The sequence below is a fragment of the Hyla sarda genome, chromosome 4, assembly GCF_029499605.1.
Source record: "Hyla sarda isolate aHylSar1 chromosome 4, aHylSar1.hap1, whole genome shotgun sequence".
NCBI lineage: Eukaryota > Metazoa > Chordata > Amphibia > Anura > Hylidae > Hyla > Hyla sarda.
The window spans coordinates 185448809-185474342 of record NC_079192.1 but is presented as its reverse complement, the minus strand read 5'-3'; the positions used below and the strand labels follow the sequence as shown (position 1 = coordinate 185474342).

Sequence of the window (25534 nt, the reverse complement as noted above, 5' to 3'; positions counted from 1 at the left end):
AAATGGGCTGGGTCATCAAGGGGTTAACCCCTTAAGGACCCAGCCCATTTTCACCTTAAGGACCAGAACATTTTTTGCACATCTGACCACTAACTTTAAGCATTAAAAAAAGTCAACAACGTAAAGGGTACGTTCACACGTACAGGATCTGCTGCATATTTTCTGCAGCTGATTTTGCTACCAAATGAAGTCAATTAGTAGCAAAATCAGTAGCAGAATATATGCAGTAAAATAAGCATACCCAAAAGGTGTATTACCAACTGAAGAAGTTATCCCATATCCACAGCACTCCACAATCTTCTGCAGCCCCATAGAGAACGAATGGAGCCCTGACCGCAAATGTTCTGTGCTCTCCATTCATTCTGGGGGAAATTTCCCCATTCTTGGGATCCTAGCAGTCAGACCACAATTCGCTTGTAACTCCATATCCCGTGGGTAGGGAATAACCTCTTTAGATTTAAAGCGGTACTGCAACGAAAACTAACTTATCCCCTATCTACAAGAACGAGCCCCGGCTCTCTTAGAGGAGCCTGAGCTAGGATCGTTATGCACTTAATTCATTCTCTACCACAGACCTAGGCGCTGTAATCTGGCATCTCCTGCCCTTTCATAGAAATTAATAGAGCACATGATGGGAACTTCTAAATCGTATTAAAAGTAACCATACATAACATAACTGCCTGCAATATGACAGAGGATACCTACCGGGCCTCTGCTGCCAATAGCTCATCATAATGGGAAGATCTCTGATCATCATCTTGGCGGTAGCGGATCACCGTGGCAAGGCCTTTGCTAACTAAGGCTTCTGCAATGTTTCTGAGAGAAAGGGAGGAAAAAAAAAAAAAGATTAGTTATATATACTCACAGATATACTACTTGTGTCTACTAAATCTGATCTGAACATGTTATCTGTATTACAGATTAACAAATCATTACACAGCTGTATCTTCTTGGTGAAAAACTATATTTTTTTTATTATTATCCGTAATGATTAAAGAATAAGAAATATGGACAACTGGTATTTCTTCTAAACAGGAAATTAAAATATTCTTTACACTGACTAAATGTGAAGTCACTAGAGGCTCAAACCAGCAGATACCAGTCTGAAATACTGCATTGCTGAACAAAGGGCATGAGAGGTTTGAAACATCTACGGGCTCCTGTTTAAGAGGGGTACTCCACTGGAAAACATTTTTAATCAACTGGGGCCAGAAAGTTAAGTAGATTTGTAAATTACTTCTATTTAAATATATTAATCCTCCCAGTACATCCCAGCTGCTATATGCTCCAAAGGAAGTGCTTTTCTTTTTGAATTTCCTTTCTGTCTGACCACAGTGCTCTCTGGTGACACCTCTGTCCATTTTAGGAACTGTCTGGAGCAGGATAGGTTTGCTATGGGGATTTGCTCCTACTCAGGACTGTTCCTAAAATTTACAGAGGTGTCACCAGACAGCACTGTGGTCAGACAAAGGAAATTAAAAATATTAATCCTTCCAGTACTTAGCTGCTCTATTCTACAGAGGAAGTTCTTTTCTTTTTTAAATAGAAGTAATTTACAAATCTGTTAAACTTTCTGGCACCAGTTGATTTTAAGAAAATGTTTTCCATTGGAGTACCCCTTTAAATATCCTAGCTCAGTTCTTGATATATTTCTTAATTTTTTACAAAATATGTTGAATTATTTTTTTTTTGTACAGATTAAAGACAATGCCTATTCTAAGTTATAAAGTATTTAAAGTTACATCATAAAACATGAAATCACACAAGCTAGAAATGCTGTAGAATTTCTGCATGTCATTTAGTGCAGATCTTGCAGCTGATTATCCACAGATTTTCATTGAGGAAAACTTAAAGCAAGATTTCGGGAACACAATGTTTAGCAAACTAAAGTTCCACAAAATGTTATTTCAAATTTGTTGCAGATTTTGACTTCCTTAATGTGGTTAAAAAGGAAAACATGCAAACACATTGCTATCATAACCTCTATGTAGATTCTGGGTGAATTTTCCACAGCCTTTAACTTCTTTAGTGTCCGTTCACACAGGCAGATTTCCTGTGTATTTTCTGCAGCATATTTTGTGCACAAAAAAAAGCATTTCACTACCATTGACTTCAATAGATCCACGGGAAAATATGCAAATCTGTCATTTTGTATATTTTCAGCTAAAGTCTTCTGTGGAATTTCTGCCAATACACTGCAGAAAATCTGCCTGTGTGAACAGACTGCTGCAGAAAAAGTAGAGTGGATGCCAACTCTCAGCCATACACCGCAGGGGAAAAAAAAAATCCATGGAGAAGCTGAGGGGGTTTAACCCCTTAAGGACTCAGCCCATTTGGACAATTTTTAAATTTTTGTTTTTTCCTCCTTGCCTTCTAAAAATCATAACTCCTTTTCATCCACAGACTAGTATGGGGGCTTGTTTTTGCACGACCAGTTGTCATTTGTACTTAAGGACCAAGGGAGTACCTGTACGCCATGGTCCCGTTACCGGGGTTTGAAGTGTGCTCTCGATCTGAGAACACTTCAAACCCAATAGGTCACGGACTGCTATCAGCAGCCAGCACCCAGGGTTAATGCCAGACATGGTCGATCGGGCCGATGCCTGGCATTAACCCTTTAGACACCACGATCAAAGTTGATCACGGCATGTAAAAAAAGGAAAATGATCGCGGCAGCTAAGCTGATCGGGACCCATCATTGTGAAATCACAATGTCCCCTTCAGCTGAGAGGTCGGCAGGAGGGCCCTTACCTGCTTCCTTGCTGTCCGATCGGTCATCTGCTGCTCCCAGCCAGCCATGCAGGCTGGAGTAACAGAGCACCAATAATACTGATCAATAATATGATATGACATAGCAATGAACAGTATATGCAAAAGATTGCATTGTATAGCCCCTTATGTGGGCTAAAAAAACAATTAAAAAGTGTTATAAGTGAATTAACCCCTTCCTAATAAAAGCTTGAACCAAAAAATGAGCCCTCATATACCCTGTATGCAAAAAATAAAAAGTTATAGGTGTCAAAAAATGACAAAAAAAAAATACCAATTTTGGTGCATGTAGTTTTTTTTTATAGTAAAATTAAACCTACATAAATTGGGTATCAATGTAACTGTATGGACCTACAGAATAAAGATAAAGGTAACATTTTCACCGAAAAGTCCCCAAAAGTTACAAAATAGCTTTTTATTTATTTCGCCCAAATAAGTAAATTTTTGTTCCGCCGCAGAGTGATGTTATTACAAATGGTGATGCAAAAAATAAATAAAAATAAAAAAACAAGCCCTTATACGGGTCTGTAGGTGCAAAATTGAAAGTGTTATTGTTAGAAGGGGAGTATGAAAAAATGTAAGTGCAGAAACAAACATGGGTCTGGTCCTTAAGGCCAAAAGGGGTTAAATGGTTATATTTAAGAAATAAAATAAATGTGATTTTAGTGCATAAAAAGCAAACAAAATGTATTCTAGCTATCAAACTAGGTAGAAATGCAACAGATAAGGGCTCTCCTGTTTACACACAGTTCCTCGATAGTGTCTCCTTTTGACCAGACCTTGACCACTAAAGTTGTGTGTGTGCATTAAAATGGTCACACACAGAAAAGCTACATTGGCAGAAGCTGGGAAGGAGACTGGACGCATCATGTAGCCTTTCTGAAAACATTATTTGTAAATGTGGCATTGGATTTCCTTTGTGCTTCCTTTGTCCAAGGGTCATTGAGCAAAAGTAATTATCCACAACATATTTTTGACATTTCAGAATTCTATTTGTTTCCATTCCAACGCCTTTCAGTTGGCAGGGTACAGCTCCCACAAATGAACAGACAAGGGGGAAAAAAAGCATGCATCAATACCAACAAAGAAATCCTTTGAAAGGACAGAGTTCAAACAGTGTTTGCTGTGATTTTCCTGAAATCACGGCAAAAATGTATTTTGTAAAAACTTTTTATGACTACTTTTATGAAAATCACTGCAAAAACAGCTGAGGCTGTGTTGATACATTGTGGCTTAAATTTCTAAAAAAAAATAAATAAATAAATAAAAAAGCACATTTAACTGCAATCAGTCGTTTGCGTCATAACTGCATGTGGTAATTAGCTGCAGTACTGCTAATTAGGGACAAACCATCAATGCAGCCAAAAATGTTTTATTGAATATAAAGGAGTACAAAGTTAAACGTGTGAACACAGCCTAAAGATGTTCGAACTTCAAATACCTCAATTGTGAACATTTTCTCATAATGCAATATTTATCTCAAAAAGGCAGTTTACTAAAGAAACTCATCAGAACTGCAGTGTAAACCGATGCCAGTCCACTTGGGTGCATTTTTATAGTGTGAAAGCAGCCTTACACATGTTATAAAAGGAGGGCAAATCGGCAGTTATACGGCTGGTACAAAATCACTAAAGGCTATTAGAAAATTCCATTATAGTCTATGGGATTTTTCTAATAGCCGTTTTAACCCATTATCACCCATTATTAATAACGGCCGTTATTTTGTGACTTGCGAATGAACGGGCGAAAAAGTGCATGCACTAATTCTCCCGTTACAATTGCCTGTCACTAAATAATGGCCTTTTTAATTAACTGGCGATAACAGGCTATTAGAAAAATCCCATAGACTATAATGGGATTTTCTAATAGCTGTTAATGATTTTGTACTAGCCATATAACTGCCGATTTCCCCTCCTTCTATAACGGGAGTTCATAACGGGTGTATTTTTATAGTGTGAAAGCAGCCTAATGAGTTCCCCTGGATAATCTCCAGCACTAGCTTGTCATTGCACATGCTCATATTAGACTTCCCAACCAAAGCCAGAGGATTCATGAGAAACATAGGCTGCATTACAGAAGCCACATCATTGGAGCTTATCCCATGTATGCAACATTAACCAAAAGGTAAGAAAGGGGCATACACAAACTCTACATTATTCTCCAATAGCCTATGCTGAACTACCGGTATATAAGCAAAAATAAATAAATCATGGAAAGGTTTTAGGGTAGGGTCACACGTCGTATTTTGTTGTGTATATTCCTACCTATTGAAGTCAATAAATAGCTAAATAAGTCACTTGTGACCCTACCCTTAAAAAGAAAAAAGTGTCTTACAATAAACAAGAGACATCACAAAGAGACTCTGCAGTTTATAAATCATAATGAGAATATTAGACACCCACCTGTGAGCATCTCCAAAAAGAAGAAATCAGGGCAACAATGGAAAGACATTTCTTTGTCCCCACTCTTGAGCTAGTCATAAAAACTAACTACAGGAATTCCTCCATAAAAAAACATCCCGATAGCCAACTATAAAAAAGTTAACCTTTGATTCTGACCAGTGTTTTTATTGGGATTATTTTTTTTTAAATATGAAGTATTTAATTCTTATTGATGCGTCCCCTAATATAAAAAGCAATTTGGGGAAGCAAGGCACAAGTAGAGAACAGATAGGCAGCTCACAAATCACATATTTGAAGACTAATTCAGCTCCACCCCAAGTTTTTATATTGTATTTTTTAAAACTTTGTTCGGTTTGTGGCTTTTAGAAGTTCCATTAAAAGTTATTGGAGATCTACAATAAATATTTATGACAATCATCCATTTTCTACAAAACTGCGGTCCACATAATTTGCTGTAAGTGCATGAAAATTGAGGGTTCCCACATTTATCAGAAGAGTGGGCACCTGACCCCTGTACCCAGATTACCAGCTGCTACAAGAATTCCAAACAACTGAAAGTTAAAATAGCATGTAGGGCACTAGTACACACACTACATTTATTAGCTGTCCATGTTTAACTAGAGGGGAAAAAAAATAATTATTCATTCCCTTAAGAGAGCCAGATAGGCAGTGTCAAGTCCCCAGGGTTTCCTTTGCTGGTACACCTGTTCATTTACCCTCCTACCCTGTCCCAACATGGTTACCAGTACCAAGCCCTAATTGTAACTGCCCACAGTTTACCCACCAATGGTAGTGTCCGCCATAACTCATGGAGTGGCACTGGAAAACAATCCTGGACTGTCAATCAAGCTGGGATGCGGGGGCATGCCAGCCTGCAACACACTAGGGTTTTAGCACTGCCTCTCTGGACTGCATAAATAGTCTCTGTTTACACAGCAGTGTGTGTCCGAGTGCCCCACATGCTATGTTAATCTGTCAGCTTCTTCCAACACTTGCAGCAGCTGATCGATTACCTTTCAGCAAGCTGCACACATCTCTTCAAAACTTGCAAAAATGTAACAGTATGGATGTGAAAAATGCTTAAAAGGGAAACAGGCACGTCACCTGCACTGAACCCATTCATACAGGGTAATAGGGTGGGCAGGTGATGCAGATTCTAACATATCTTAGTGCACTAAGGGCATTACTCAGACCTTTGGGGCACCATTCTGCCAACCCTGCACAGGCCCTGTTATCACAAGATTTATCACAGTGGCTCGTGCTATTTAAAAATAATCTTGTGCATCTTTAGACAGTTAGAAGTTTGCACAAAAGGATATGTCCGGCACTCAAGGCATATGGAAAAAGTATGCTTGCTTATTGAAGTCTTGACACAGAAATCACATACAGATAAGATTGACCCGTTTCGCACCAGCCGGTGCTTAATCATAGGCTGAACAACAATACAAAACACACTAATAAAATACACAGGTAAGGAGTCATATGACCCATTACATCATAAGATGTAATGGTCATAGGACCCCTTACCTGTGTATTTTAGTAGCATGTATTGCTATTCAGTCTACAATTAAAGCACCAGCTGGTGCGAAACACTTCAGACAATCTTATCTGTTTGTGATTTCTGTGTTTACACTTCAACAAAGCAAGTATCATTTTTCCATATGCCTTGAGTGCAGGACATATCCTTTTGTGCATTACTGTTGAGAAGCTGAGGACGGGAACGGCGGGTCCACAGCAAAGGTGTGTTGGAGGAGAAGCAGCATGGGTGAACGGATGCACCGTATTTATTATTTATTAGAACTTTGGAACACAGTATTCTCTCATAAACCACACCGCTTTGTCGAAGAGCTCAAAAGCTCAAAACAGTTTTGAACACAAATGTGGGGCACATACGTTCTCTTTGGTGCATTTGCAAGAACTGACTAGCACCTGTCAAGGGGATAGATACAATATATTAGACAGCCAGAGAGTGGTGGTCAATAATTCATACTCTGGTCCCCGGTTATTAGTGGTGTAACCCAAGGTTCAGTACTGGGCCCACTGTTGTTTAATTTATTTATCAATGATATAGAGGATGGTATTAACAGCTCTGTTTCCATCTTTGCAGATGACACCAAGCTTTGTAGCACAGTACAGTCTATAGAGGATGTGTATAGGTTACAAGATGACTTGGATAGACTAAGTGTCTGGGCATCCACTTGGCAAATGAGGTTCAATGTGGATAAATGTAAAGTTATGCATCTGGGTACTAATAACATGCATGCATCGTATGTCTTAGGGGGGATTAAACTGGCAGAGTCACTGGTAGAGAAGGATCTGGGTGTACTTGTAGATCACAGACTACAGAATAGCATGCAATGTCAGGCTGCTGCTTCCAAAGCCGGCAGGATATTGTCATGTATCAAAAGAGGCATGGACTCAAGGGACAGGGACATAATACTCCCCCTTTATAAAGCATTGGTACGGCCTCACCTGGAATATGCTGTTCAGTTTTGGTCGCCTGTACATAAAAGGGACACTGCGGAGTTGGAAAGGGTGCAGATACATGCGACTAAACTAATATGGGGCATGGAACATCTTAGCTATGAGGAGCGATTAAAGGAGTTACAATTGTTTAGTCTTGAGAAGAGACGTTTAAGGGGGGATATGATAAACGTTTATAAGTATATAAATGGCCCATACAAAAAATATGGAGAAAAACTGTTCCAGGTTAAACCCCCCCCAAAGGACGAGGGGGCACTCCCTCCGTCTGGAGAAGAAAAGGTTTAGTCTAAAGGGGTAACACGCCTTCTTTACCATAAGAACTGTGAATTTATGGAAGTCTACCTCAGGAACTGGTCACAGCAGGAACAATTAATAGCTTTAAAACAGGGTTAGATACATTCTTGGAACAAAACAACATTAATGCTTATGCAGAATTATAAAACAATATCCCTTCCCCTTATCCCCTTACACCCTTCACTTCAATTCCCTGGTTGGACTTGATGGACGTATGTCTTTTTTCAACCTAACTATGTAATACTATGTAAGTGCATATTGTCTCAAAACAATCTGTCATTGGATTAAATGTCATGGCTGATTACTAGTAAACACAAAACTACACCAAACAGACATAATAACCTAATTAACTAGCATTCAACTTACACGTGCACTGCATTTACTATGCCTGTTTTAGTAGTAGAAAAATGTAGGGAAATCATTACTCCAGATGGGGGAGTCTGCGCAGCAGTTCAGAAAGTGAGAGACTGTTTTCTCTATTTAGAGATAACTTGGCCTGGTAAGTGTTATATAAATAAGGTGACTGTCAATGGCACCTAGATATGTTTATCCAACATGCTGCAAGCAATGAAAGTGCAAAAAGGCTTATTTACTTTTCGCTCCATATAATGTCACTAAAGGAACACTGCATATATTAATGTGAATTAAAAAGTAACATAGCAAACCTAATTTTGTCAGATGCACATTCCTGCATAACATTTCTGATCAGCTAGTGGTGAAAACACAATGAAGACTCTGAAATCTACACCAGCCATGACCCGCCACTCCCCCTCAACCCTCTTTTTAAAGTGGAAGCATTAAGGGGGGGGGGGGGGGGGATTTAGAAAAAAAAAAAAAAAAAAAGGGGGGGGGAGGAGAAATTGGATTTTGCACAAAAAACCACCACATGTTCCCGTATCATACCTATTAAATTTGATATGTAGAAAGGAGCGGAGGGAGGATATGAAAAAGTTCTTGAACTATGAATGTGTTTAAAGTCCCTCTATTAAAATCAATTTAATAAACTTCCTTGTGGGCGCTTTTTTTTTTATATAAAGGACAAAAATGCTGTATAAACAGGGGAAAGCCAAAACAGTGGTTGACTACAGTTCTGTGCACAGCGGAAAAAAAAACGCACAGAACCGTACAAGTACAAAAAACTTGCACAACTGGATACATCATGTGGTGTATGGTTTGCTATATGGTTGTATATGGTTTTCAAATTGGGATCTGAATGCACCCTAACAGCATCATTTGATTGTAAAACTTGACTGTCCAAACTGTTAAAGGGGTTATCCAGGAACAGAAAAACAGCAATTTTTTTTTTTTTTTTTTTTTTAAACAGCTCTATGTCCAGGTTGGTAGTGGTTTTATAACTTTGCTCCATTCACTTGAAAGGAACAGAGCTGCAGAGCAACACCCAACCTGGAGACAGACTGGGGGGGGGGGGGGGGGTGTATGGAGAGGTTTCAACCCCTTGGGGACCGAGCCAATTTTGACCTTAAGGACCAGAGCATTTCTTGCAATTCTGACCACTCGCACTTTAAGCATTAACTCTGGGATGCTTGTGCTTGATAGAATTGGGTAGAGGAGACTCCATTTTGACTTCAAAGACTCCATTTTCTCGGTCTAATTGACTGCATTTTATCATTCTTGTTTTTCTACATAGCTCTTGAATTTTTGGACTTGAGACAATTGGTGTTTTATATTCCAGGCTACAGGACACGGGATACAGAACTCTTATCTTTTGTTACCACAGATGTGTCCTTGAAACAATGGCTTGTTATATTTCAGCTTAGCTATGTATTTTTGTATCCAATTTTCTGCTGACTACGCAAATGATTTATGGTTTGCTGTATTTCATACAATTTTAAGTTTACTGCGCATGCTCTATATACATGTATAAGAAAGCTTATTTTAATTAAAGAGCCAGTCTTGTTACTGCCCTGGGCTTAGTCACAGCAGCCGCGTATGTGTCTTGATTTGGGAGGCAGGAGGCGCTGGGGGAGGGTAGCGTGACTGCAGCCCTTACAAGCCTTCAGCGCACTAATTGGGAATCCACCAACAGAAGAGGACTCTACCTTTGGGGTCAAACCTAACATACTTATAAATTTGATTCCAAGATTTTTCCATGACATTCCACTTTATAGTACAGTGGGAAGAACGTTAACTCCTGCATACTGTGAGTTATTGTTTTGCAACAGTAGGAGGCACACGGGTTGGGAAACACCGAGTTAGGAAACAGTGTGCCTCCAGTTGTTGCAATACTACAACTCCCAGCATGCCCAGGCAGCCGAAGGGCATGTTGGGAGTTGTAGTTATGCACTAGAGATGAGCGAACTTACAGTAAATTTGATTCATCACGAACTTCTCGGCTCAGCGGTTGCTGACTTATCCTGCATAAATTAGTTCAGCTTTCAGGTGCTCCGGTGGGATGGAAAAGGTGGATACATTCCTAGGAAAGAGTCTCCTAGGACTGTATCTACCTTTTCCAGCCCACGGGAGCACCTGAAAGCTGAACTAATTTATGCAGGGTAAGTTATCAACTGTCGAGCCGAGAAGTTTGTGACGAATCGAATTTACTGTAAGTTCACTCATCTCTATTATGCACCAGCTGGAGGAGAACCATTTGGAGACCACTGTGTAGTGGTCTCCAAACTGTAGCCCTCCAGTGTTGCAAGACTTCAACTCCATGCATGCCCAGATATGCTGAAAGTTGTAGTTCAGCAACATCTGAAGGGCAAGATAATGCCAATTGACAACTGCCAACATGCCTGGACAGTCAATTGACATCTGGAGCGCTACAGTTTGATGACCACTGTCCTTCCAGATGTTGCAAAACTACAACTCCCAGCATACGGAGACTGTCCAGGCATGCTGGGTGCTGTAGTTCTGCAACATCTGAAGGGCCAGATATTACATAACTACAACTCCCAGCATGCCTGGACATGCTGAGTGTTGTAGTTTTTCAACATCTGAAAGGACAGTGGTCTCAAAACTGAGGCCCTCAAGATGTTGCAAAACTACAACTCCCAACATGCCCAGAAAGCCAAAGGCTGTCTGGGCATGCTGGGAGTTGTAGCTTTTAACCTCCTAGCAGCAGCAGTAAGATCACTTTACAGCAATCTTCACTGCTGCCTCTAAGACACCACCGCCACTGCCTCCACTTGCCTGCCGCCTCCTGTAAGCCGACGGTTCCTGGTCCCCGCGTGAACTCAGGTAACCGCCGCCAGCAGCCCCCGTACATCGTTGCCATCTTCCCCTGCTCTGCCCCAACATCCGGTCAGTCATGTTCGGCCCATTGCAGGGGATAAGGGGAGGTGGTACTATGGCACCTCGCTCCGATCCTTCAGGATGGTCGGAGCAGTCTATCATCTTCAATTATACCTATTTTCCGGGTTATCGGGTCAGAGCCCCGATCAGCCCGGAATCGCTGCTAATTGCCGATCTGAATTGATCGACGATTTGCAGTGATCGCTAACATGGGGGGGGGGTCTCAAGACTCCCCCAGGCATTTGCACGGGATGCCTGCTAAATGATTTCATCATTCCGATCCCCGTCAGGTTAACGGCGAGGGGTTTGAAATTCCCACGGGCGTACAGGTACGCCCTTGGTCCTTAAGTACCAGCAGGGTGCAAGGGCGTACCCACACGCCCGTGACCCCCAACAGGTTAAGATCGAAAGTAGCTCTGTTTTCCTATTCTGGGATAACCCCTTTAAGCTCGAGCATATGATTTAAAAGGGTAAAAACGGATTAAGCATCGGCCCAGATTAATCAAATTGTCTGAAATCAACACTGTTTGGTTTTGCTCACAGTAACCAATCTCCGCTTTTATTATTGCTCTGAAATATGAAATATGTGCAATTTTATGATTTTGCGCCATGCGCTGGACAGTATTTAACTGTGCCTTTGTTTTAAAAAAAAAAAAAAAAGCGCAACATTTTTGGACAGATGAGTACATACAATTTTAACATGCCAGACAAGCTACACTGCTCAAAAAACAAAGGGAACACAAACACCACAATGTAAATCCAAGTCAATCACACTGCCCACTCAGGAAGCAACACTGATTGTTCAATTTGCACGACAGCATGTGAAATTGATTGTCAGACAACAGGAGGAAATTACAGGCGATTAGCAAGACAACCCCAATAAAAAATTGGTTCTGCAGGGGGTGACCACAGACCACTTCTCAGTTCCTATGCTTCCTGGCTGATGTTTTGGCCACTAGTGAATGCTGGCGGTGCTTTCACTCTAGTGGTAGCATGAGACTGAGTTTACAACTCACACAAGTGGCTCAGGTAGTGCAACTCATCCAGGATTGGCACATCAATGCGAGCTGTGGCAAGAAGGTTTGCTGTCCAGAGCATGGAGGCACTACCAGGAGACAGGCCAGTACATCAGGAGACGTGGAGGAGGCCGTAGGAGGGCAACAACCAAGCAGCAGGACCGCTACCTCCGCCTTTGTGCAAGGAGAAGCAGGAGAAGCACTGCCAGAGCCCTGCAAAATGACCTCCAGCAGGCCACTACTGTGCATGTGTCCACTCAAACGGTCAGAAATAGACTCCATGAGGGTGTTATGAGGGCCCAACGTCCACAGGTGGGGGTTGTGCTTACAGTCCAACACCGTGCAGGACATTTGGCAAACTCGACACTGGTGCCCTGTGCTCTTCACAGATGAATGCAGGTTCACACTGAGCACATGTGACAGCGGTGACAGAGTCTGGAGACGCATTGCAGAATGTTCTGCTGCCTGCAACATCCTCCAGCATGACAGTTTTGGTGGTGGGTCAGTAATTGTGTGGGGTGGCACATGCTAGACCTTATGTGGCTGGAGTGTGTCAGCAGTTCCTGCAAGAGGAAGGCATTGATGCTATGGACTGGCCTGCCTGTTCCCCAGACCTGAATCCGATTGAACACATCTGGAACATCATGTCTCGCTCCATCCACTGATGCCACGTTGCACCACAGACTGTCCAGGAGTTGGCAGTTGCTTTAGTCCAGGTCTAGGAGGACATCCCTCAGGAGACCATCCATCTCATCAGGAGCATGCCCCGGCATTGTAGGGAGGCCACACACACTACTGAGCCTCATGTTGACTTGTTTTAAAGGACATTATATCAAAGTTGGATCAGCCTGTAGTGTGGTTTTTCCCTTTGATTTTTAGTCTGACTCCATATCCAGACCTCCATTTGTTTTCCATTAATAATTTGTGTTATTTTGTTGTCAACACATTCAACTATGTAAAGACGAAAGTATTTAATACGATTGGTTCATTCATTCAGATCTAAGATGTGTTATCTTAGTGTTCCCATTATTTTTTTTGAACAGTGTAGTATTGCCATGCTATATTAGATTTCCCATTTGGCAACACCACTGCTATCGTATTTTCTAACAACCAGCTGGAGAGAGTATTCCAGCATTTGGGTTGCTCCATGAGCCAAATCGCCTTAAATTGTTACTCACCTAATAAACTGGAGAGCGCAAAGTGAGAGCCCAAAGCTTTGAGACCAGGGAGCAGTGACAGTCCTAGTCACAATGGCCAAGGTGTTGAAGACACGTGATAGCTATCACGTCCCCTCCCGTAGGCTTGCATTGAGGGGCGGAGCGTGACATCACATGCCGCCGGCCCTGCGGTCAACCATAATCAGACCCAGAGCGAACACGCTCCGGGGACTGATTACAAACGGGGTGGCGCGTGCATGATCGCGAGCGTCCCCAGCGGCAGGACTCCCCGATCAGGCATCTTATCCCCTATTCTTTGGATAGGGGATAATATGTGTAAGCACCGGAGTACCCCTTTAATACCAATATCATCTCAGATTCTTGCAATCAAGAGTGTGGTCTGCATTATGTCAACTTGAGCGCCATTGTGCTATCACTGTGAAAAATGTCTTCCAGCTATGAGGTCTCTAACTAAACAATGAAATATGAGGGGCTCAGTGGGCAACACTAAAAGGCAAATTTAACAGCACACAAAAACCACTGTAAGCACATGCTAACCCTTTACTTTTATTTCTAACATTTTGAGTCATGAAAGAAATCAGGTTTTCAAGGTCCATATACAAAAGCACATAAGGATCATCGTTGTGCCATATTACTGCTACATGTTAAAGCCAACTGCAAGTATTATAGATCACTATACTACTTTTAGATCCAGTCATTAGATCCACAGTCAGACCAAAACTTGCCAGGGCTGTCAATCACGCTCCCAGCCCAGGAAACTAGTTACAGGGCCGGCGGGAAGACTTTCTTACTTTATATTCTCACCATCTCTGCGGGCAGAAATGTCTCCTGGGCATGGTGAGGAAGAAGATTTTATCATACATAACATTATATATGGTAAAATCCTGTGACAGTTTCCCTTTAACCCCTTAAGGACTGAGCCCTTTTTCACCTTAAGGACTCGGCCATTTTTTGCAAATCTGACCACTGTCACTTTAAACATTAATAACTCTGGAATGCTTTTAGTTATCATTCTGATTCCGAGATTGTTTTTTCGTGACACATTCTACTTTAACTTAGTGGTAACATTTTTTGGTAACTTGCATCCTTTCTTGGTGAAAAATCCCAAAATGTGATGAAAAATTTGAAAATTTTGCATTTTTCTAACTTTGAAGCTCTCTGCTTGTAAGGAAAATGGATATTCCAAATAATTTTTTTTATTCACATATACAATATGTCTACTTTATATTTGCATCATAAAATTGATGAGTTTTTACTTTTGGAAGACACCAGAGGGCTTCAAAGTTCCGCAGCAATTTTCCAATTTTTCACAAAATTTTGAAACTCGCTTTTTTTCAGGGACCAGTTCAGGTTTGAAGTGGATTTGAAGGGTCTTCATAATAGAAATACCCCATAAATGACCCAATTATAAAAACTGCACCCCCCAAAGTATTCAAAATGACATTCAGTAAGCGTTTTGACCCTTTAGGGGTTTCACAGGAATAGCAGCAATGTGAAGGAGAAAATTCACAATCTTCATTTTTTACACTCGCATGTTCTTGTAGACCCAATTTTTGCAAGGGGTAAAAAGGAGAAAATTTTTACTTGTATTTGAAACCCAATTTCTCTCGAGTAAGCACATACCTCATATGTCTATGTTAATTGTTCGGCGGGCGCAGCAGAGGGCTCAGAAGGGAAGGAGCGTCAAATGGTTTTTGGGGGGCATGTCACCTTTAGGAAGCCCCTATGGTGCCAGAACAGCAAAAAACCCCACATGGCATACAATTTTGGAAAATGCTTGGTTTCCCAAAAGTATTACATTTTTAAAAAGGGTAATAGCAGAAAATACCCCCCAAAATTTGAAGCCCAATTTCTCCCGATTCAGAAAACACCCCATATGGGGGTGAAAAGTGCTCTGCTGGCGCACTACAGGTCTCAGAAGAGAAGGAGTCACATTTGGCTTTTTGAAAGCAAATTTTGCTCTGGGGGCATGCCGCATTTAGGAAGCCCCTATGGTGCCAGGACAGCAAAAAAAAAAAACCCACATGGCATACCATTTTGGAAACTAGACCCCTCGGGGAACGTAACAAGGGGTTAAGTGAACCTTAATACCCCCCACAGGCGTTTCACGACTATTGCATATGTAAAAAAAAAAAATTTTTAGAAAGGGTAAAAGCAGAAAATACCCCCCAAAATTTGTAACACAATTTCTCCCGAGTACGGCGATACCCCATATGTGGCCCTAAACTGTTGCCTTGAAATACGACAGGGCTCCAAAGTGAGAGCGCCATGCGCATTTGAGGCCTAAATTAGGGATTGCATAGGGGTGGACATAGGGGAATTCTACGCCAGTGATTCCCAAACAGGGTGCCTCCAGCTGTTGTAAAACTCCCAGCATGCCTGGACAGTCAGTGGCTGTCTGGCAATACTGGGAGTAGTTGTTTTGCAACAGCTGGAGGCTCCGTTTTGGAAACCGTGGCGTACCAGACGTTTTTCATTTTTATTGGGGAGGGGAGGGGGGCTGTGTAGGGGTATGTGTATATGTAGTGTTTTTTTACTTTTTATTTTATTTTTTTGTGGTAGTGTAGTGTTTTTAGGGTACAGTCACACGGGCGGGGGGGTTCACAGTAGTTTCTCGCTGGCAGTTTGAGCTGTTGCAGAAAATTTGCCGCAACTCAAACTTGCAGCCCGATACTTACTGTAAGACTCCACCCATGTGAGTGTACCCTGTACATTCACATGGGGGGGGGGGGGGGGAATGGACATCCAGCTGTTGCAAAACTACAACTCCCAGCATGCGCTGACAGACTGTACAAGCTGAGAGTTTTAGTTTTGCAACAGCTGTAGGCACACTGGTTATGTATCACTGAGTTTGTGACCTTACTCAGTGTTTCAAAACCAGTGTGCCTCCAGCTGTTGCAAAACTACATCTCCCAGCATGTACGGTGCATGGTGTAAGGTGACTGCTGGGAGTTGTAGTTTGCAACAGCTGGAGGCACACCGGTCGTGAAACACTGAGTTGGGTAAAAAAAAAAATGGGTTTCACAACCAGTGTGCCTTCAGCTGTTGCAAAACTACAACTCTCAGCAGTCACCGACAGCCAACGGGCATGCTGGGAGTTGTAGTTATGCAACCAGCAGATGCACCACTACAACTCCCAGCATACACTTTAGCTGTTTGTGCAAGCTGGGGGTTGTAGTTATACAACAGCTGAAGGTACACTTTTCCATAGAAAAAATGTGCCTCCAGCTGTTGCAAAACCATAAGTCCCAGCATGCCCATAAGAGAATGCTGGGAGTTGTGGTGGTCTGCCTCCTGCTTTTGCATAACTACAGCTCCCAGCATGCCCTTTTTGCATGCTGGGAGCTGTTGCTAAGCAACAGCAGGAGGCTGTAACTCTCCTCCTGCTGCTGCTCCGTCGCAGGACTGTCCCTCGCTGCTGCAGTCGCTCCTGGGGCCCCGATCCCAACATGGACGCTGGGGATCGGGGTCCCCAGCACCCGGGGTCGTCTTCCCGCACCCGCTCACATCCTCCGGAAGAGGGGCGGAGCGGGTGCGGGAGTGACACCCGCAGCAGGCGCCCTGATTGGTCGGCCGGTAATCCGGCCAACGAATCAGGGCGATCGTGAGGTGGCACCAGTGCCACCTCACCCCTGCAGGCTCTGGCTGTTCGGGGCCGTCTCTGACGGCCCCGATCAGCCAGTAATTCCGGGTCACCGGGTCACTGGAGACCCGATTGATCCGGAATCCCCGCAGATCGCTGGACTGAACTGTCCAGCGATCTGCGGCCATCGCCGACATGGGGGGGCATAATGACCCCCCTGGGCGATATGCCGGGATGCTTGCTGAATGATTTCAGCAGGCATCCGGCTCCGGTCCCCAACCGGTTAGCGGTGGGGACCGGAATTCCCACGGGCATATGGATACGCCCTGCGTCCTTAAGGACTCGGAATGCAGGGCGTATCCATACGTCCTGCGTCCTTAAGAGGTTAAAGGGGTACTCCACTGTCCAGCATTCAGAACATTTAGTTCCGACCGCTGTGTGCACACTACGGGGGTCGGCCGTGCCCCCCTAGTGATGTCAGGCCACACCCATGGCAGCCGTCTTGCCCCCTCCAATAGACTTGCATTGAGGGTGTGTGGCATGACATGACGGGGCTTGGCTGACCCCTGCAGTAGGTACACAGCTTTCGGAACTGTATGTTCAGAATGCTGGCTATGGAGTACCCCTTTAAAAAGGTAGTGTTGGAAAATAATTTTGGCCACACAATAGACATTTTGGGTCCAATTTGGACATTTTTACTTAGAAGTGTACTCATTTATGCTTAGACATTAATTGCAGTGTATCAAATTCTTTTGAGGGGACAGAAAAAAATTACCCTATTATGCTGGCTCTGTACTCCCTACTTAAACTGTACCTGTCATCAACAAAAACTTTTTATGTAATGTAGATACTGTTTGTAATACATAGGTTAAAATTTTTTTTTTATATTTTTGTCCCTGCAGCTATTGTCTGTGTGTCTGTATGAGGAGTCCAAATATAGGAAGGGAGTGTGGACATGCAGGGCTCTGTGATGTGGTACTTTCTGTATTTGGACTCCTCACAGACACACACAGGCAATGGCTGCAGGGATAGAACTATTTCACCTAAAAATATACACTTTTTTAATCAATGTGTATTACAAATAAACATAATTTTATCATCTACATTATATATAAAGTTTGTTGACAACAGGTAAAATGAAGTGAAACGCTGCAAAAATGTAGTCACATGAAAAGATATATTAAAATATTTTAAAAAAATGTGGACTGTACTCACTAATGTGAGATGATTTTACACATTAAAACTTGGCACTAGGGCCTTCAATTTCTCTTGATGATCTTTGAGATATTTAAACACCTTTACCAGAGTCCCCTGTGGTAGATTCAGTTCACTGTACATTAATTGAAAGAAACACCCCTTTCTATATATATATATATATATATATATAAGCTATAAGAGCTGACAATGCATATCAGAGTAAAAAAAACAAGGAACTAGGAGGAGAAATAACGGTCTGTACAGCTCAGACAATATTGTCTAGAGCCACAGATATGGAGAAGGGGACAAGAAAAGTTTGCATGCACTGAAAGCTCCTAAGAGCACAGTAGCCTCCATAAACACAGAGGTGAGCTCAAAGAAGACGACACAACATTCTCATCTGCATTCTTTTGAATGCTTTTCTTTAATTAAAAAAAAGCAGAAAATACAGATTATCTTCTACTTCCCTTCAGTCTAATAGCAGCGTCAAATACAGTTCAAACAATGCACAGAAACTTTTTTGCTCCATGAATACTCAACAAATGTAGCACATTTTATACCAAAAACTAAAAATAAAAAGTTATGAGAAGATCCGTAGCTAAGGGTTACTGACCTACGTACGCCCAGCAGATTTTTATTTTGCAATAGTTATGCTGTATTTGCCATCATTGGTGCTAGCATACCAGCAAGTTAGTGTTAAAACTCCAGGATGAGAAACCAAATTCTACAAATGGGAGAACATGCAATGTCTGCTCTAGAAAACCAATATACCAATTATACATTTAGCACAGGAGAAGCACATTAACTTGGCTCAGATTACAGTATGCAGCTTTAAACAAATTCATAAATTCCCCTTCACTCAGCACCTCCGTAATTCTCCTGCAGTTGCACACAGGAAAATGAATGGATAATGTATAGCTGAGATGGGAGAACGTGTAAGCAGAACTAAACTGTTACAAGTCACCAATGATCATCATTTCCAGTAATGAGGATGTCACTAATCACCTGACAAGAGGTACTTCCTCACTCCTGACTTCCCCACATGCAGAAATTTACATCTATTTCTACTAGCCATTTCATTGGGAGCACAAATCCGATAACCAAGGAGGGAGATTTATCAAAAACAGCTGCCTAAAACAACCAGATAGATTTTTTATATTTTATAAGCCTTTCTTAAAATAAAAAAAGCTACTTGATTAGTTGCTATGGGCAACTGGTCAACTTTTGCTCTGCACAGGTTTGGATAAATCTCTCATTTGTTTTGGTTTTTAAGTCTCTTCTTACTTTAAACACTCAAGGATGCAAGGCGTACAGGTATGCCCCCGTTCCCGAGTCCTTAAGGACTAAGAGCGTACCTGTACGCCCCAAGTCCCGCTAACTGGGTTTAAACAGTTCTCGCGAGCAGAGAATGGGTTACACCATGTGGGTCCTACAACACGTGGGTTGCTATGGGAAGCCAGGACCCACAGCTAATGCCGGGCATCGCCGATCGGGCCAATGCCCAGCATTAACCATTTAGATGTCCCAAAGTTGATTGCAGCATCTAAATTGAAAGTAAAAATACACCAACAGCTCAGCAGAGTTTGTATCACCCTCTTTTCCTATTTTTTTTTTATATAAAATAATGTAATAAAAATATTCATATGTGGTACCACCGCGTGCGTAAATGTCCGAACTATTAAAATATAAGTTCAACAATAGAACAGCAGACGGCTGGCACTGGTATGGTGTGGATGTACGCGTCTGATTAGCAATCAGATATGCCGGTCTCAGCGGTGAGGCTATAATTCGGAGCCCTCTCTCCGTCGCACCTTGGTGCGCAACCCGCCAGAGGAAACAAAAGTCCATACATAGGAAAAAAAAGGAACAATGCGGGGGTACGCACGTTTAAGGTGATCAGGTAGGCTTCTTTATTTTCTTAGTGCAAATAAAATCAATGCATAGCGGGGCGTCAGAGGACGATCGCCATTTCGTGCCGCTCCCAGCACTACTTCAGGTCACGCCCCTCCAGGTGGACTGGGGTCAGGTAAATACTTCCTGCATCCCCACGTCATCAGGGAGAGGGCGTAGCAAACATATTATATACAAATACAAAAATACAAAAATGCAAAATACAAACTTCTTTAAAATCAACATAAATAGTTACATCACATCTTGTTTGAATACAAAATTGAACAACATGTATGATGACCTGCTAAACGGGTGAGTGTTATACTAGTAGGATCTTCATTATGTCCTACATCTATCAGGAAAAAACACTCATGTCGAGACGCTCATTCAGACCAAGGTTTCCCTCTGCAGAGGTCTGAATGATACATCTCGCTTCAGTTTGTAATAAGCGTTTTTTACTATCTGTTCCTGGGATTGAAAAAATCTTTTCTATAACGACAAACTTCAATACTTGCATGTTCCCTTCATGCTCATTTTCCACATGCGAGATTAATCTAGGGCACCCTTTTATTGTAACTAAAGACCTAACGTGTTCCCTAAAACGCACGTTCATAAGTCTAGTGGTGCAACCTATATAGAATCGTTTGAATGTGCAGAAAATTGCATAGACAACATTACTGGTTCTGCAGCACATAGTGCATTTGTGGACAATATTGACACCTCCAAGTGACCTCTGCAGAGGGAAACCTTAGTCTGAATGAGCGTCTCAACATGAGTTTTTTTTCCTGATATACTAGTAGGATCTTCATTATGTCCTACATCTAACACTCACCCGTTTAGCAGGTCATCATACATGTTGTTCAATTTTGTATTCAAACAAGATGTGATATAACTATTTATGTTGGTTTTAAAGAAGTGTTTGTATTTTGCATTTTTGTATTTGCTACGCCCTCTCCCTGATGACGTGGGGATGTAGGAAGTATTTACCTGACCCCAGTCCACCTGGAGGGGCGTGACCTGAAGTAGTGCCGGGAGCGGCACGAAATAGTTATCGTCCTCTGACGCCCCGCTATCCATTGATTTTATTTGCACTAAAAATAAAGAAGCCTACCTGATCACCTTAAACGTGCGTGCCCCCGCATTGTTCCTTTTTAGTTCTATTAAAATACAAGGTTCGCTAAACCGCACAGTTGATGGCGTATAGAGATGAGCGAACTTACAGTAAATTCGATTTGTCACAAACTTCTCGGCGGTTGCCGACTTTTCCTGCATAAATTAGTTCAGCTTTCCGGTGGGCTGGAAAAGGTGGATACAGTCATAGGAAAGAGTCTCCTAAGACTGTATCCACCTTTTCCAGCCAACGGAAGCACCTGAAAGCTGAACTAATTTATGCAGGAAAAGTCATCAACTGCCGAGCCGAGAAGTTTGTGACGAATCAAATTTACTGTAAGTTCGCTCATCTCTAATGGCGTATATGTAAAAAAAAATACTTAAGTCCAAAACTGAATTTTTGGTCACTTCATATACCATTAAAAAAAAAGCAATCAAAATGTATTTTTATTTTTTTCATTTCACCCCACTATTTTTTCTGCCGCAATTTAGGTTATAAATAGAGATGAGCGAACTTACAGTAAATTTGATTCATCACGAACTTCTCGGCTCGGCAGTTGATGACTTATCCTGCATAAATTAGTTCAGCTTTCAGGTGCTCCTGTGGGCTGGAAAAGGTGGATACAGTCCTAGGAGACTCTTTCCTAGGAATGTATCCACCTTTTCCAGCCCACCGGAGCGCCTGAAGGCTGAACTAATTTACGCAGGATAAGTCATCAACTGGCGAGCCGAGAAGTTCGTGACTAATCAAATTTACTGTAAGTTCGCTCATCTCTAGTTATAAAATAAGTAATGTCATTCCAAAGTACAATTGGTGACAAAAAATAAGCCCTTATATGGGTCAGTAGGTGCAAAATTGAACGAGGTATGATTTTTAGAAAATGAAGGAAAAAACGAAAGTGCAAAAACAAAGATTGTTTCGAGTCCATAAGGCGAAAATGGGCCGAGTCCTTAAAGGGGTACTCCCATGGAATTTTTTTTTTTTTTTTTTTTTTTTTTTTAAATCAACTGGTGCAGGAAAGTTAAACAGATTTGTAAATCACTTCTATTAAAAAAAAAAATCTTAATCCTTCCAGTACCTTTTAGGGGCTGTATACTAAAGAGAAATAAAAAAAAGAAATGAATTTACTCTGATGTAATGACCACAGTGCTCTCTTCTGACCTCTGCTGTCATTTTCTGAACTGTCCAGAACAGGAGAAAATCCCCATAGCAAACATGCTGCTCTGGACAGTTCCTAAAATGGACAGCAGAGGTCAGAAGAGAGTACTGTGGCACATGACAGAGGAAATGGATTTCTTTTTAGTATACAGCCCCTAAAAAGTACTGGAAGGATTAAGATTTTTTTTAATAGAAGTGATTTACAAATCTGTAACTTTCTGGCACCAGTTGATTTAAAAAAAAAAAATTTCCATGGGAGTACCCCTTTAAGCATACAGTGGTCCCTTAAGTTACAGTATTAGTCTGTTCCAGGAAAACCATTGTATGATGAAACCATAACTATGGAAATCTGGTAATTGGTTCTGAAGCGCCCAAAATGTCATAAAAAGAGGAAAAAGTGAGGATTAAACAGAAATAAGTAGATAACTAATACAGATAAAGCAAGTCCTTACATTAAGTAAGAAAGAGCTGCTGTGAGCTGTAAATCCCTATGTAGAGGGCAGGAGCTTCGTCAGGGTCCTGTACAGTACACACAGTGTTCCAAAAATCTAACCTGTAGTCGCCCTCACCTGTGTCCAAAGGAGCAGCTAACCCTGGCACAGGTAAAGAGTAGTACAGAATACGTAGTACCTCCCTGTACTGTAGGGGGCGCTACCAGACAGCCAGTCAGTGCATGCACTTTAGGAATACAGAGGTTTTACCAGTAAATGTTCATTATGATTGGTTGGTTCTTCCAGCCATTGACATGTTTCTCAGATCTGGACTGTCTGCAGCATTGTATGTTGAATCTGGCTTCAAGTTACAATGGTCCAGAAAAGACCATTGTATGTCGAAAATATTGTATGTTGAGGCCATTGTAAGTTGAGGGATCACTGTATTAATTTTCATACAAAGTTGATAAAAATTGTATTTAGTAAAACAGAAAAAAAAAACAATGTGGATATAGTTGTAATTGTATGGAGATCAGAATAAAGATCATGTGTGATGTTCACTAGAGATGAGCGCAATTACAGTAATTCGATTTGTCACAAACTTCTCGGCAGTTGCTGACTTTATCCTGCATAAATTAGTTCAGCTTTCAGGTGCCCCGATGGGCTGAAGACTCTTTCCTAGGACTGTATCCACCTTTTCCAGGCCACTGGAGCACCTGAAAGCTGAACTAATTTATGCAGGCTAAAGTCAGCAACTGCAGAGCTGAGAAGTTTGTGACGAATTGAGTCACTAACTTCGATCATCTCTAATGTTTACCAAAAAATGCACTACGTACAAACAGAAGCCCACAAATTTGGAAAAAAAAATGTATTCAATTTGGCTCCACACTTGTGGTAAAAAAAAAAAGAGTGATGACACGACTAAGTACAATTAGTGGCACAAAAACAAGCCCTTGTATTGGGTCTGTATGTGGAAAATTTAAATTGCTATTAGAAGAATATAAGAAAAAAAAACTCATGGCAAAAAATGAAAATACTGCATCCCTAACGGGTTAAACATGTAAAATGGCAAGAGCAAGGTTTATATGTGTGGTTGCCGTAAAATTTCTAATGAGTTGGACAAAATTTTTTTTTTTTTTTTTTTTTTTTGGGGGGGGGTAATTTATTTATTTAATTTTTTTTTGGTCACCCTTTATTTAATGTGTAAGGTAGAGTGGCCCTTTATCAAAGTGTGCCATGATTGAAGGACCACAGGTTACTTCCGTGGAAAACTTATTTGTAAATCAACTGGTGCCAGAAAGTTGAACAGATTTGTAAATCACTTATATTAAAAAATCTTAATCCTTCCAGTACTTATCAGGGGCTGTATGCTAAAGAGAAATCCAAAAAAGAGATGCATTTCCTCTGACGTCATGACCACGGTGCTCTCTGCTGACCTCTTCTGTCCATTTTAGGAACTGTCCAGAGCAGCATATGTTTTTTTTGGATTTCTCTTTAGTATACAGACCCTCAAAAGTACTGGAAGGATTAAGATTTTTTTAATAGAAGTGATTTACAGATCTGTTGAACTTTCTGGCACCAGTTGATTTAAAAAAAAAAATAAAAAAATAAAAAAAGTACCCCTTTAATTAAACAGTGCTATCCTAGATATTATTGCAGCTCTACATATAAACATAACGTCATATGTCCACTTAACTGACGTAAATTAGCTGTGATACATTTATTCAGTTTTTACACTTGAGTCATAATTTCATAAAGATTAGCTTCCAGCACTGAACAGAGAAGCTTCATATTTCACAGTAAGACTAAATATTTTTGCTCAGCAATTCTGACCAGAATTAGCTAATAGTGCAGCTTCTAGTAGCAGAGCTAATAAAGCCTTGTTAGTGATGGATCAGCTTCCAGAGGCACCTGGACAACATCAGTGAAGGCCTGGGTTCAATCCCCAGGTAGCTTACGTTCCATTTTTCAGTACAGAAATAGCCCTCCCAAACCTGTCTCTGCAGCATTTTTTGTGCAAATTATGAAATGCTCACTTAGGGGGTAGGAGTGAAGCTGCTGAGCTGTTTTCTTATGGAAAGTGAGAGAAGATATGTCAATTTTCTTTCCTTCCGTCTCTTCTAAGTCGACAGCCCTCTTGGAAATATATTTAATGCTCTATTGAAACCATTAAAAGGGCATCCGCTGCATCTCGCTCCATGCAATAAAGTCCCAAAAATGCAGTTTAACCCCATTAAAATATTAAACCACACTTTCTAAAATTCTTCACCACACAATAATTTGTTTCTAGCGCAAAACATAAAAAGAATCAAATATACTAACTCAGTCTCTCTTCAAAAGAGTAATAGAAAATATTAGCTATCAGTTTAGTTGCATTTACAAAGGCAAACCACGTGCTGGGCAGTCACCACAAACCACCACAGTTTTGCAATGCAGTTTTTCAAATTGTTCTTTTTAACTCCTTGGGGACGGAGCCCATTATAACCCTAAGGACGGGAGCATTTTTTGGAAATCTGACCATTGTCATTTTAAGCATTAATAACTCTGGGATGCTTTTACTTATAAATTTGATACAGAGATTGTTTTTTCCTGACATATTCTACTTTATGGTAGTGGTAAATTTTCGTCGATAATTTCATGAAAAATTTGAAAATTTTGCAATTTTTCGCCAAGAAATGATGCATTTTTCTAACTTTGACGATCTCTGCTTATAAGAAATATGGATATTCCAAATAAATTATATATTGATTCACATATGCAATATGTCTA

At 41.2% G+C, this 25534-nt stretch overlaps 1 protein-coding gene across 1 annotated transcript in view; it reads right to left on the bottom strand.

Annotated features, from left to right (window-relative positions):
- Window positions 1-25534, bottom strand: part of SND1 (staphylococcal nuclease and tudor domain containing 1) — an 815381-nt gene that overhangs the window by 500053 nt on the left and 289794 nt on the right. The window contains exon 13 of the mRNA XM_056573088.1: window positions 706-816. Within this exon, the coding sequence (XP_056429063.1) occupies window positions 706-816 (111 nt within the window). The remainder of the gene's footprint in view (window positions 1-705; window positions 817-25534) is intronic.